This window comes from Pithys albifrons, chromosome 3 (assembly GCF_047495875.1).
Source record: "Pithys albifrons albifrons isolate INPA30051 chromosome 3, PitAlb_v1, whole genome shotgun sequence".
Lineage (NCBI taxonomy): Eukaryota > Metazoa > Chordata > Aves > Passeriformes > Thamnophilidae > Pithys > Pithys albifrons.
In genome coordinates, this window is record NC_092460.1 from 30,885,734 (window position 1) to 30,899,485 (window position 13,752).

The window sequence follows — 13,752 nt, forward strand, 5'->3', positions numbered from 1 at the left end:
ATTTAGTGCCATCAGCTGTAGCGAAGCTGCAAGGCCAGGGGCAGTGTGAGCATGCAGGACAACTCACACATGCCACGCAGTCCCACAGCCGAGGCAGCCCAAGCAAAGAAGCTCAGACATGTCTCCACCTGCAGCAGTCTCTTTTCCCAAGCACAGAGCATGTAGATAAATGCAGAACAGCTATTCTGGGTGATTTCCCTATACAGATAAGACCTCGAGTTCCAGCTCAACAAATCTTTAAGAAGTTTTTGTACCCATCCCTATTCATCCATGAACACAGACCTCTTTAGAAATATTATCTGTGTTTTAAGTGTTTTGTGGCATCAATGCCTTGGAGTGCTGCCTTCACTGCTCCATCTGAACCAGTTCATTCCAGCAGACAATACCTCCTAACGTGCTGGTTTGGCAGAAGGGCAGCTGTGGTAGGGGCGGGAGGGAAATTCTGGTGGCCGCCCAGGCTGCTCACACCCACACGGTGCTTTCACTGAGGACTCACCAACTGCACTGAAGGAAAGGCAACGGCTCAAGGAGTGCCATGCAGCAGCCCTTCAGCCAAGGGGTTTGCACATCAGAGTTGCTGCACAGCTCTTACAAGGATGGGCAGGCTGGAGGACAGTTTGTTGCTGCTCCATTTCCTCTGAATTTCAGAGGACAGAAACTTCAGAAGACAAGCTTGTCTCTTATTTTAGTTCAAAATATTCCTAGTCAAATTTAGGAGGGATGGGGGACAGACATCAGACTAGGTTTTTTATTTGTACCACAGCTTCTTTTGGGAATTTGAAATTATCTCTGGTAAAAGAAAATGTCTTGTGCCAAATACCTGGACCTGCCTGTGTACATACAAGCACTGTCAGCAGCTAGGTCTGTGACACCTGAATATACTAAGCCTCATCCTAAGATGTATCCTGCCCAGGGATCTGTTCCTTTGGGGTAACCTTACATCATTTGGGAATTCCCTGAGGGTCCATCTAGTCATCCACAACTGACAATTTTGCTGTACACCCAGAAACCTACAGTGGTACATGGTATTGAGGGTAGAAGTACAGTGGAGAATACCAAACAGAATAATTTAGCAAAATCTTTATAGGTACTTGAAATTTTTGTTGAAACAAAGAAGTAAAACTGAATGTACAGTGATCATAACAGCATTTCGTGGTTGTATCTAAATGAAATAAAAAAAGATCCCACTCAAATCATGAGGTTGATGTCTTTAAGGCTGAAGGTTGCTCAGAGAGTTATATTAAGGAAACTCTTCCCAGTTTCTGGGCTGAAATTATCATTCAGCTACCAAAAAGTTGATATGGGGTGTGATTCTAACCTTGTATGGTAGAAGACCCTGCTATAGGAGAGGAATCCACTATAAACCATAATGTCAAAGCACATGCTAAGGGACCATCACACGCAGATGTCTAGATCTTTCTGAATCATTTTACCAGCAGAAAAAATCCCCTAGATTTCATTTATCAAGAGAAGAGTGAATAAGAACTAACTAAGGTCAAGACTAAGTGCTGGGAAATAAGACCATGCAGTAACAAACCCAGTTCTGGAAATGTGAGATCTTAGATTTGAGCAGCCCTAGAAATACAACAGAGACACAGAGTGAGTTTTAAAGACTGATGTGAGCAGGGAAATGTTCCCACAGAGGACATGGGACCATCCCCTCCAGAGAACCATCCTCTTCAGAGGCACCATCAGTACCCATCAACACTTCAAAACTTCCACCAAGACTGATGAACCTCTTCAGGAAGGGTCCAGCAGGATGCTGACAAGGGGTCTTTGCACAAACCGCAAGCAGCTGGTGCCTGTTTTGTGACATAAACAACTCACCCCCCATAAAGCAGGAGTGAGGACCCAGAACACAGCCAACGCCATGCTGCAGATATGTCTGTGACTCACCGCAGTGAAAGAGTTGAAGAGATAGTAGAGAGCCCAGGCAATGATGACAATGTAGTAGATGTTCAGCCAGAAAGACAGAACCATAGCTGCCAGTCCCACTCCTGCAATGAAGGCAGAAAGCAGCATCAGTCCAGGTCTCCAGCACACAAGTGAGTTCACAGGCACCATAAAAAGATTTTTGGCAGATCCAGAAGGAGCAAATCAGCTCATCAGTGCAGTGTGTGCTACAAGTGCACTGTGAGCTGGCCTGCAAGGGAGGCTCATTCCCTTATGACTCCCACCCGCTCATTTGCACTGGGAGAACAGCAATACCTTGCAGTGTACCACAGGTGCTTTAGAGACAGAGCCCCATGAAAACAGGATCTGGTTACTTCCCTGGCAGAACTGCACTTTCCCACATTCAAGGCATTTCTAAATTATCAGTGGTTTCTAGAAAACAGTTACTCCACGCACAGCAACAGGTTCATGTACCCAACTTAGAGCTTTCCCATGCAATTAAGGTAAGCCTACACAGGAAGGCTTGGGGCAACAAAGGGTCTTCTGCAACCAGATCCACTCCATCATAGCCCACACTACTCACAAAGTGCCTTGTCACCACATAAGACTGCTTGAACAGAGCACAGTGATGTTAATAACTGCAGACAGCAGGGTCAAGGACAATTTGATAATGATAGAGGATAGATAGGGGGGAAAACTCCCCCCACCTGTCATCCCATTCCAGTCCCCAGGGATTTGCTGATTTGTTCCTCAAACATGTAATGGGATTTGGTCTGTAGTTGCATGCCATTTCTTTCACAGACAGTACAGTACCTTTAAACATGGGTGCTAATCTCCAGACTCCCAGTCCACCAACAGAAGTATATTGGCCCAGAGCAGTTTCCAGAAGGAAGAGAGGAATCCCAGCAAACACCAGAGTCAGGAAATAGGGGATCAGGAAGGCCCCTGAAAGAAAGAGGAATGTTATCAGACAGCTCCCCCTTTCACCACGAAGCAAATGCCTCCAGCTGTGTTTTCTTGCTCCACAGCACCCATGTGAGAAGCAGCCTTGCTCAGAGATGACAGTTTGCAGCTGGAGTTGGTGTGTTCAGTAAGTCTCCCACTGAGGTCACCACTGCCTTCCCCTTATCTGTTCCTATCACTATGGGTATTCATGTACCATGTATGCATATACACTGGCATCACTAGCTATGCAATGCCAGTTTCCCTTTGTTGTCAGCTCTTTAGGCAATGCTAAACCCAATCCAACAACAAACCCAAAACTTAGACACTTGACATTGGTATCTTGTTGGTGCTTTCTGTCTTACTTGCAGCAGCTCCCATCTCTTCACTTTGAGGGAAAAACACACAGGACTGTCTGGCATTGGCCCCTGCTTTCTTTGTTTATAGATATTTCAGTCTTTTCAGATGACTGTGACTAAGACTGTATTTTCTTTTGTAACAGTGCTGCATACCTTGCTACTCATGTTTTAGATTTTACCTCTAAAATTCCTGGTAAAAATATTACTCTTCTCTATGGCCCTGTAGAAATCTACTACATCTTTGCTACAAATGATGTAGTGTAGCCATTCACTGGAGATATTATAGGCACCCAGTTATTAGAAGAGCAAATAGAATAGGAGAGCCTTGCTGTGTGATTTGAAGGCTGTATGTGTTAAGGTCATCCTGGCTTGTAGGACTTGGGACAAAGCTCATTTTCCACCTTTCTCAAGCATGTGCTGGAGTATGCCATCATCCCTGAGGAGGACAAATTCTTGCAGAAGATGCTGGCTGGGGACAGAGTGGGGACACTCAGTTTGCTCAGAAGCAGCTGGCCATGTCTGGGATGGCACTGGTTTCTGCACAAGCCGAAGGGCTGAGCTGTCAGTATGAGTCTTTTTCTCCAGATACTAATGGGAAATCAAACACAGAGCCAGAGAGCAAAGCCACTCTGGAGAGCTGCAGCCCAGCGTGCACCTGGCAGAGGCGGCTCCAGCAGCTGCTCTCTGAGGGGAGGGAAGCAGCAAGCCACAGCCAGGGATGCTGGCTCAGGGGACTCCCCGCTGGGGATGCCCGCCTGCCAAGCAGGGAGCTCAGCCCAGCTGGGAGAGGCAGGTGCCAGCACTCAGCATGGGAATCCGTGGGAGGCAGCGTGCAAGAGGAGCTGGCAGTGGGTGGTGGGGAGGAAACACTCTCCAGGCCAGCAGCTCAATGACCATGAGCCTGAATCACAAGCTGCCATGGAAGCACAGGCTCTTGGCTTCACCAGCAGCCTGGCATGGATGAGAAAACAGCTTTGAGCATCACTGCACACTCGGCACCCTCCCTTGTGCTTGCTGTCCATCACAGACTGCAAGGTCCACCAACCTAGGAGCTCTGCAGGAAGCCAATGTTTGCTCCAAGGACATGGATGCTGCCACCCTGCCACTTTGGAGTGTGGAGGCTGAACTTATCAGCAGTGCAAGTGTCTTCCTCACTTCTGTGCAAGCAACTAATCAAAATTTGGCCACAGCCCTGATAATCCTGCATTTTTCATCTACAGCAGGCCAAGAAGGTTTGTAGACAAAAGATTTTACTAGACTATTGAGGAAAAAAAACCCCAAAAGCTTTTGGACACAGGTCTTTTGTCCTGGCCTGACAAAAATCCTCAAGAATAGGGGAAAACCTACAAAACAGACCGCATCCTTGAGCTGAGAGGTATTGGCAATAACACTGCCACTCTAGAGGGCCAGGTCCCCAAGCAGGCATGGATAACATCCCCAGGTGCTGTACAGCCAGAGTGGAAATCAGTTCTGAAATTTGTACCTAATGTATGCAGGCCTGTGCCTAAACCCTTGGCACAGAGAGAAAGGGGTGGTCTTTAATTCTGGCCCTGGATGAGCTGCCAAGATGCCTCATTCAGTTCCTAGGCCTGCTACAAATGGTTGTGTGTGCCCTTATGAGAATCCCAGTTTGTCCCCAAAGTCCATGGGTGTCAAAGGGTGATGGTGCTGGTCCTGCCCTACCTGCTCAGAGCACTGACCCTTGGAGGCATGGAAGGATCAAATAGCGCCCGACACCCACTGAGCAGCCCCAAATCTGCCTGAAGACTCCAGTGCCTAATGCTATACAGCAAGGAATAACAATTAATCCTTAAAACAGGGAACACTGCCCATGAATCAAAAGTTGAGTATTACAAGCTGTTACATGCTGTTGCGTCGAGTCTCAGTGTGCAAATGAGGAATGCATGAAGCTTATTTAAAGAATTGTTTTTCTCTCAAGTTATTCAAGCTCAGGATCTCACAGACAATTTTTAGCACACATTGAGCCGCATTCAGAAGGAATCTGGAGTCTGGTAAAACCCCTGTTGCGATCAGAAGGGCTGCATGAGGTTAGAAACCGGTGCAGAGGCAGGAGCGCTAGGCACAGCTGGGCACATTCAGCTGTGTGCAGGGCCAGCAGGGAGCCCAGGCATGAGCTGGGGCGAAGCCTGCTCCCCGCAGCCGATGGGCTGCCGTGCCCCGGGCTCCCCGCGCCGAGCAAAGCAGCCGTGAGCCGATGCAACGTGACAGTGGTAAGTGAGACGACAATATTTCCATTCAGTTCAATTTGCCTGTGCGTAATGGAAGCAGCCCACACGACCGTGCTCTGAGCAGCGCACATGCAGGACGCTAAAATTAGAGTCCCACCCACCGTCTGCTCCGCGCCGGAGGCGCTTCCGTCGGGGCAGAGCCGAGGCGGTGCCCACCCGATTGCGAACGAGATGCCGTGCGACCCTGCCTCGCATCGGCTCCCGGTGACGCTTTCGTGCGTCAGCTCTGCCGCCTGTCTCCAGCAGCGGCAGCTCCACTTGCTGCTCATTAATGCCGGCTGCGGGAACAGTCGTGCCTGCAAACAGCCAGGCCTGGCAGGGGTGAGAGGAACGAGGCATCGGGGCTGCAAGGACGGCACAAAGAGGCAGGCGAGACGGGGTGTTTGGGAGGGGACAGGCACCAGTTCCCGCCTTTCATCTGTCTGGTGTTTCTGCTCACAGCCAGCTGGTCCCTCTGCGCCCCTGCAGTTGCCAGGGCAGAGATCACCCTGCGTGCCATTGCTAATGCTAATAATAGTGCTCCACATCACCTTCTGTCCTGGGTTCTCAGCTGATTTTCTAAATAGGACTGATTTTAGCTTCACAACACCCCTCATCTAATTATAGGTATTGTCATCCCCACCTTTATGTGCGAGGAGACAGCAATGCGCATCACAGATCCAGTGTGAGGTTTGAGATGACACACCAGCTGCAGAGCAGGCACTGGCTAGTGCTGGGACTTAGCCCTAGAGCTAGTTTTGTGTGAGGAGGGCTAGCAGTCAGGTGCCAGTGTGGCTAGATAAAGATGGCAAACCCCAAACCCACACCTGGCTCTGGTGCTGGTGGCAAACCCCAAACCCACACCTGGGTGTAGTGTTGGTGGCACAGGTTCTCCTAGGTAGGTCTGGCGGATTCCTGTAAACCTCACTCAGCTCAGCTGCACATTTACGCTTCTGCACAAACCCAAAGAAGAAGTGGTTGCCCCATCCCTAGAAGTGTTCAAGGCCAGGTTGGAAGTGTCTCTTTGAGCAACCTGGTCTGGGGAAAGGTGTCCCTGCCCTTGGCAGGTGGGTGGAAACTGTATGATCTTTTAGGTCCTTTCCAGCCTATTATTCTACAGTCTTTAGGATCCCTTCCAACCTGAACCATCCTATGCTTTTACAATTCTGTGAAAACAACATACTCCATTAAAAATCTTCCTGTCAAAATTGATAACTATCTGGTCTCCTGCTGGAACTCACATGCTTCAGAGAAAGGGCCAAGATATCCTTAAATGCCATGGAATTACATGGACAGACTGCTTCAGGGAGCTAGACTCTCCTCTTTTCCAGGGCTGGAGGAGAAGAGCATCCTACGCCACCTGCGACACAGACAGCAGAAGTGGGCTTGAGTCATGAGAGCCAAAGGAAAAGGGAAAATAAAAAAGACATGGAGAAGAAGCATGAGAAGAGACCCTCAGAGCAGCATGAATGAATGTGACACCAAGGACAGGGACTCTGGGCAGGGAAGAGCTAAGAGGGAAGCAAAGAGCAACGTGGGAAGAATAGCAGGCGATACTAAAATTATATATACAGCCTTAAAATTGGACTTGTGTGGGAAGTATGAAAAATGGTTCAAGGAGGTGAGTAGCTCTTTGAGGGAGGGAAGAGAGGTTATTTTAGTAACAGGCACAAACAATGGGTAAGCTGGTCTTGAAGTGAGAAGAAGGAACCTCTGCTCTACTAACACCAGTTCATACTACCCAAAAAAGCATCTCCCTTGCAAGGCTGAAAAAATAGCACATTTTAGAGGGGAGCTGAGGCACAGAAGTTTATTTTCTGGCCTGATCCAAGACATGCAGAAAGTTTGTAGCTGGGCAGGGATCTGATCTCCCAGACCTCTTGACTTCTAGCCCAGCAGTGTTTCTCTATCTGCCTGCTTTTCTCTAGCCTTCCAATGGTTTGGAAGTTACCATTGTCTCAGCAGATGACAGGTAAGGAAAGGATGCAGTGGTGCAATAATAAACAGAATAAAAAATTGATGGTGTTTGCTGTCTGCAGAAGAGAGCACTGCCATCAGCTGCATCCCACTGTAAGTGGGATCTGCATCCTTCTCCAGCTGCCTTCTTGTCTTATGGCCTCTGTTTTGCAGACATTAGAATGGAGGTGGTAACTGTGACCCATCTTGCAGCACTGTAGTAAATCAAAGCTCATTTCCTTCCACAGATGATGACACATGTCATCATGTGTACATATACATAAGTACACATTTCTTTATAAGTTTACACAGCCCTGCTACAGTGACTCAAACTCACATGAAAAACAGTTATCCCTTGAGAACACATTAGGCTGAGGAGAACCCCTCCGTTAGCAGGTTTCCCTGAGAGTCCTTCAGCATCCAGCTGGGTGCCTGTGTGCATAGCCCTGCTTGCAAATAAATGAGGTCCCAGACAGTTTTTTCTGTAGCCCTGCAAATTTGGACTGCTGAAGCTTGACAGAACTCAAATTTCATGTTTCATTTCTTTGGACTGCTTCTTCCCAGCTTTCACTTGCAAGTAAAGCTCACAGATTATGGGAACTAGTTTCCTGATAATAACTCACATCATGAGGAGGAGCTCTCAGCTGGAGGACCAACCACTTGCCCAGATCCACACCAAATCAAAGCCTGTTCAGGGACAAGGCTGTGGAGGGATGAGTGCAGACACTGTGTGTTTCTCTTACCTCCTCCATTCTTGCCACAGAGATAAGGGAAGCGCCAGACATTGCCCAGACCAATAGCGTAGCCCACACAGGAGAGCAAGAAGTCAAATTTCCCCTTCCAGGAACCTCTGTCTGGGATCTCCTTCTTCTTCTTCTTGGTGCTCACAACCTCAGGGGTGATGGGCTCTGGCTCCTCCAGGGCTGCCTGCTTCACCTCAGAGGGAGAGTTCAGCTCCACAGAGGGGTTGTCCATCTTGCCCATGGTGACTCAGATGTAAGGCCACTCTTGCTGAGGGGCTGCAGAAGCAGTAAGGGCTGCTTCTGCCTTGGCCAAGCACGGAGGAAATGGGAAACACTGGTCAAAGCTCCTGAGGAGAAAGGAACAAAGAATCCCATGTCAGTGTAGTGGACTTGGGGGAGGATCTTTCTGGGTCTGAGTGGACCCACTGGGTAGATTGGTCAATGGGAGTGCAGCCTATCCATGTCTCCCTGCTTTGCCCAGAGAGAAGGAGGATAATTTTGCCTTGCTGCAAGCCGCCCTTCTGGGGAGTTGTGCCCAGAAGAGACTTAGACTGGTGGTTACCAGCACATAACAAACCCCTCCGCTCTCATTTATCTCCTTCTCATACCAATGCTCTGTAGGAAAAGTACCACTACACATGCAGAGAAATCACAGCCTGTGGGTGACCCACCACAGAGCAGTTCAGGCAGAGAAATATATCCAGCATGTCTGAGTGACAGTGGAGAGGGACCTGATGGAGGTGCCACATCACCCATGTCTGGGGCCCAAAACTGACTGCACCATCCAAGAGATGGTATGCCCTAAGGAGTATATACCCATCACACCAAAATAATTCGGAAAGAGAGCAGAGCAGGCTATGTTAATACTCATGTGTTTAAAACAATATTGCACTTGTTTCTTGAAAGCTAAGTGTAGTTCTCCCTTCCTGTTACAAAAGCTGTTGCAGAGTCAGAAAAAGGCATGGAGGAGAGACAACAGGATGCTTAAAACTGTGGAGCATCTTCTGCGTGAAGAGATACTGAAATAAATAGGATCCATCGTCCTGTGTAAGAGGTAACTGACAGAGGCCTACAAACATATCCATGTAGTAGAATGTGAAGATTCACCATTCCTGACATAAGAACTACAGGAGATTAAACCAAGGTAGCAGGTAGTAGGTTCAAAAAGAGTAAAAGGGGATGTTTCACAAAATGTGCAGCTATGGAGCAACAGTCCTCACTGAAGACCATGATAGATGCTGAGAGTTTATGTGACCTCAAAAAGGAAATTAAGGGGAAAAATAATGGTAGGAAAATCCACCAGGATCTACCACTGCAGTTCAGGAAAACCCAGAGCTGCAAGTTATTGGAGGTTGATGGACTCTACCAAGGAAATAACACTCCATACTTTTCCTGGTGTTATCATCTCCCCTCAGCATCTGCCCTCAGCCAGTGCAGAAGACAGGGAACTGGCATGGTGTTGGCTCTCAGGCTCTTCTCAGCCCATTTTACAGAGAGACAAATTTAATCCTCCCCCAATTGCAATGAGGGTGATCAGTACTACAGTCTCCCAGAGAAGTCTGCTGACAACACCATTCGCAGATACACGCCTTGAAAAACAAAAGCAACAACAACAACAAAACCCCACTAAACAAAAAGAAACACACACACACATAAAAAAGAAAGGGAAAAAATAAAGCAAGCGGATATATCAGAAAACACAGCAATGCTGTGAAAATATGTCATCCTCTAGCAGTTAAAGTTGGCCTTGCTTGAGCGTGTTACTCTTGACAGTCTTGACTCCTAAGCAAGCAGTAGCCATTTTCCCTAAGGGGTGGTTGGGGGACTCCTTAATTAGCATTTCTGAGGTGTCCTGGACAGAGATAGTCTCCCAAGTCCAGCCTCAATGGCACTATTGACTCCTGCTTACGACAACTGGCACCCCATGATTACAGCAGATGGATTTCCTTCTCCTACAGAATTCATCACTGAGGTTAGGAAAACTGTATCAACTGTGAAGGGAATGGCTGAACCAGGGAAAAAAGCTATAATTCATTCTCGTAAGTCAGTGGAGAAGCCAGAAAACTCCCTGCTGTGGGATAAAGGCTGTATCCAAACCCTCTGTGGAGCCCACACCGAGTCTCACAACTCCTCTAGCCCAGGAATGACTGCAGGTAAGCTCAGCAGTAAGTAACAGAATGTAAATGTTTTCTGGGGAGAAGAGACCATTTCACAGAGCCCCTGAGACAGATGCCAGAAGAAAGCATTGCAGGACAACCCAGAAAAAAGCCTTTGGTTAACAGATCCCATTTCTGTCCTACACCTTTTGATAGCACTGTCACACCAGCTCCTGGCTCCTCAGTAAGGCAGGGAGCAAAAGGATTATACAGAACACTTAGGAAGAAAGTAAAATAAAGACAATTTATAAATCAAAACAGAAGAAATAGCACCAAAACCCCTGAGAAGAATTCAGAGCTGGGCTAAGTCAGGATAATTAGCTATGCCTGGAGACATAACAAATTAGACTCACCTGAGGCCATTTTGACTTTTTTTTTCCCTGAGACAAAAAACAGTAGGTAAGCTGCTATCTTCAGAAAGTATGTATAAATCCTGCTCTCCCTGTGCTCTTTTCCCTGTTCCTGCTGCCACAATTCTGGAGTGATACTGCAGCCAGATAATCACACCTCATATTTCACATCCTTGTGGTAGGATGATAGAGGAGCAGCAGACCATACTGGCAATTTCTTCTTACCTGAGAAGTGAGGTCATTCATCTCCAGCTCAGAAAGAAAAAGCTAGATTTATAGAGGTTTCTCCACATCAAGAAATAGAAAAACAGTCAAAAGGACCCGCTGAAGATTCATCCCACCTACTGTCCTGTCTCCTACAATGATGGATGATTAGGGCAGAAGGGCTCCTGCATGTCCTGCAGCCCAACTGTGCCATGTCCTTCCCCAGACATGTAGCCCTGACCAGGGAAAATACAGGGCCAAGTGTTTGGCTCCTATGCTTAGACACCAGCTCACACACTGGAGAAATGGTCCTACTGAGACAAATGCACCAGCCCCTCAACTTATCTGCATGGGTCTCCTCCAGCACAAGCACAGGGCTCTGTCCTGTGCTGACAGCCTAGAGAGAGCAGAGTCAGTTCAGCAGCTCTCTGTCACGTCAGATTATTTGTTCTGAAAGGCACACGGTGCTCTGGGCACAGCAAACTGCCTGAAGGACTCAAAAGGATAATCAATGAGCAGAGCTGCAAGCTGGAGGTGGGCTCTGCTCCACAAGGACTTGAAAACAAGGTCAAAGAGATCAAACATGACACTATAGCAGGTTTCTCATTTGGCTTCTTCCAAATACACTGTATGCTGAAGCCAGGACTTTTAAAGCAATCAGTGAAAGCTAAGGCCATAACTCCCTGGCAGTAAAGGAGTAAGTAAGCTGTGTTTCACCAAGTCATGCAGAAGGCCTGGTCTTCTGCTGCTCAAGTCAATCAAAACAATTGCCTGGTCCCCAGCAGGTGCAGAGCCAGGTTGAAACATATTCTCGAAAACAGTCCTTTCCCTCCTCTCTTTTGAGGGATTTCACTTCAAATAAGAAAACAGTAGTGGAAAAGTATTACCTCCACTTGAAACACTGCCACCTGAAACTGCTAACAACAGTGACCTTTTTACTTTCCCCTGCTTCAGCATGAAATATTAGCAATCTCCTCAAATTTGACAGAATCCAAAAATTTTAAGGGCATAAAATTGCCTGAGTTGAAACAGCAAAATGACCTATGGAAATGCATGTAAGAAATACTTTCACACGCCTTCCCACCTGTTTTTTGTCAGTGCTTTAACAGCCACACAAATCACTTCTGACCTACGCAGGTAGAGCCACAATTAGTTTAATTACACAGTGCAGGCTGTTGTTCAGTCAATTAGACTTTTCCTTCCATCCACACCATTTTAATGACAGCCAAGTATCCCCAAGGCTCTCGCATCTTGTTTAGAGCTGTGACCAGCTGATCAGGGCACAGCAGACTCTTGGCTGATTTTCTGCTCACTGCAGCAGCAACATATGCTTGAGCTTCCTGCATCCATGAAAGCTGGAGAGCCTGGGAGAAAACCCCCCAAGGGATCCTGAGGATGCTGGCAAGGTGCTGGCCCCACATGAAGCCCACAGCATTGCTGTACTGTCCAGCTGGGTCAGGTGAACAGGACTCATGTTTCCCAGCCCTGCCCATGTTCTGCCCTAGAGACAGCCACTGCAGTCACCTGACCCTTCCCCTGAAGACAGGCAATTGCTTGGTTATAGGAGAAGTCAACACTCAGAGAAGATGTGAGAAGAATATAAATCAGTTCTCCTGGGGGATGGTGCTGCTGGGTGGGCTTCACCTCCACCCCCTTTTAAACCTTCTTGCATAAGATCTAAGTTGATGCCCAGGTCTGACCTGCAGCTGCTGCCAAACATCCCTTCCTCCACCAACAGCTCAGGGTCACCCACATCACTCCTAGTAATGTGGCAGGTGAGACTGGCACCACACCAGAACCCTACCCAGATGAGCAAGGGCGGCAACTGGGGCATGACCCCCATTTCATAAACCATTAAATGAACAGGACATCTGCATGAGGTCAGAATACATCTTGCAGACCCCAGCCATGATCTCAGGAGGACTGTGGCAGTCCCTCACAGCCATGAAGAAAACAGGTGAATAACAGCTGAGCTTCTGGTGCTGGCTGCATCTTGCCATGTGGTCACTTTGCCAAGGGGCACCTGCATTTTTTTGTTACACATGCAGGAGGAATGGGGTTGGCTATTGCAATGCCCTGGCTGTCTCCAGATGCCCATTTGAACCTCCTCCAGCTCCTCATCCCATGGGGGAAAACGGGCTCAGATCCTGCTTCTGGCCACAGTCTGTGCTTCACTCACCACTGCTGCTCTCTCCTGGGTGTCTGGGGTCGCCTACATTGCCCCTATGGGAAGGGGGAGGTTGTGGCTTTTTTGAACGATGCAAATGATGCAGCCTCTGACCCATCTTATTGCTCTCACTTAAAGCTCATCCTGGCCCCTGAGAAGCTTCCCCAGGAAGCAGAGAGATGGCAGGACTCTTCTGTGGCTCCCACAGACTGTCCTGACCCAGCCCAAGCCACCACAGCAGCATGAGGATCAAGGCCAGACCACATCCTGCTCCTTTCATGGTAACCTCCGAGCAGACTGCAGGCTTGCAGATGGGGAAAGACAGACAAGTGGCTTAAAGGCATGCCTGTCTCCATCCTCCTCAGCAAAAGTACCACATTAAAAAGATTAAAGGCCTATTTCTGCACGTTTTAAATGTGCTGATTAAATTTAAAAGCGTTTTCCTTTTGTTATATAGTGCAAGCTGTCACGCTGGGATGCCAGTTTCATGATGTTGGTAGTTTATACAGCTTTGCTACATTATTCTTTTGCCCTACCTGAAGCAACACGGACATTTTTAGCCCAGCTTTCTTCTACAAAGACCCATCTGTCTGTTTCCAGTTACTTTTTGAGTTCACTGGTGAGTTTCATTCATGTTGAAAAAGGAGCACAGTCATCAAAGATAGGAAGTTCCTCAAGAAGTAGGGAATGGAGAGAGAGAAGAGCCTCAGGTTAGTGCTCCTCCAGAGGAAGGGCAGTGGGGAGACCCCAGAGT

At 47.9% G+C, this 13,752-nt stretch overlaps 1 protein-coding gene and 1 long non-coding RNA gene across 2 annotated transcripts in view; one reads left to right on the plus strand and one right to left on the minus strand.

Moving 5' to 3' along the window:
• LOC139670069 (sodium- and chloride-dependent GABA transporter 1-like) overlaps positions 1-8,362 on the minus strand; it is a 24,766-nt gene extending 16,404 nt beyond the window's left edge. Inside the window, exons 1-3 of the mRNA XM_071551221.1 lie at positions 8,122-8,362; positions 2,707-2,838; positions 1,897-1,997 (exon numbers count right to left, since the gene is read on the minus strand). Of these exons, the coding sequence (XP_071407322.1) occupies positions 1,897-1,997; positions 2,707-2,838; positions 8,122-8,362 (474 nt within the window). The remainder of the gene's footprint in view (positions 1-1,896; positions 1,998-2,706; positions 2,839-8,121) is intronic.
• Positions 6,760-13,346, plus strand: LOC139670070 (uncharacterized). The gene is made up of 4 exons (XR_011697391.1): positions 6,760-7,043; positions 9,060-9,175; positions 10,080-10,274; positions 13,137-13,346. It is a non-coding gene; the product is annotated as an uncharacterized lncRNA (long non-coding RNA).
• Positions 13,347-13,752: the final 406 nt, after the last annotated feature.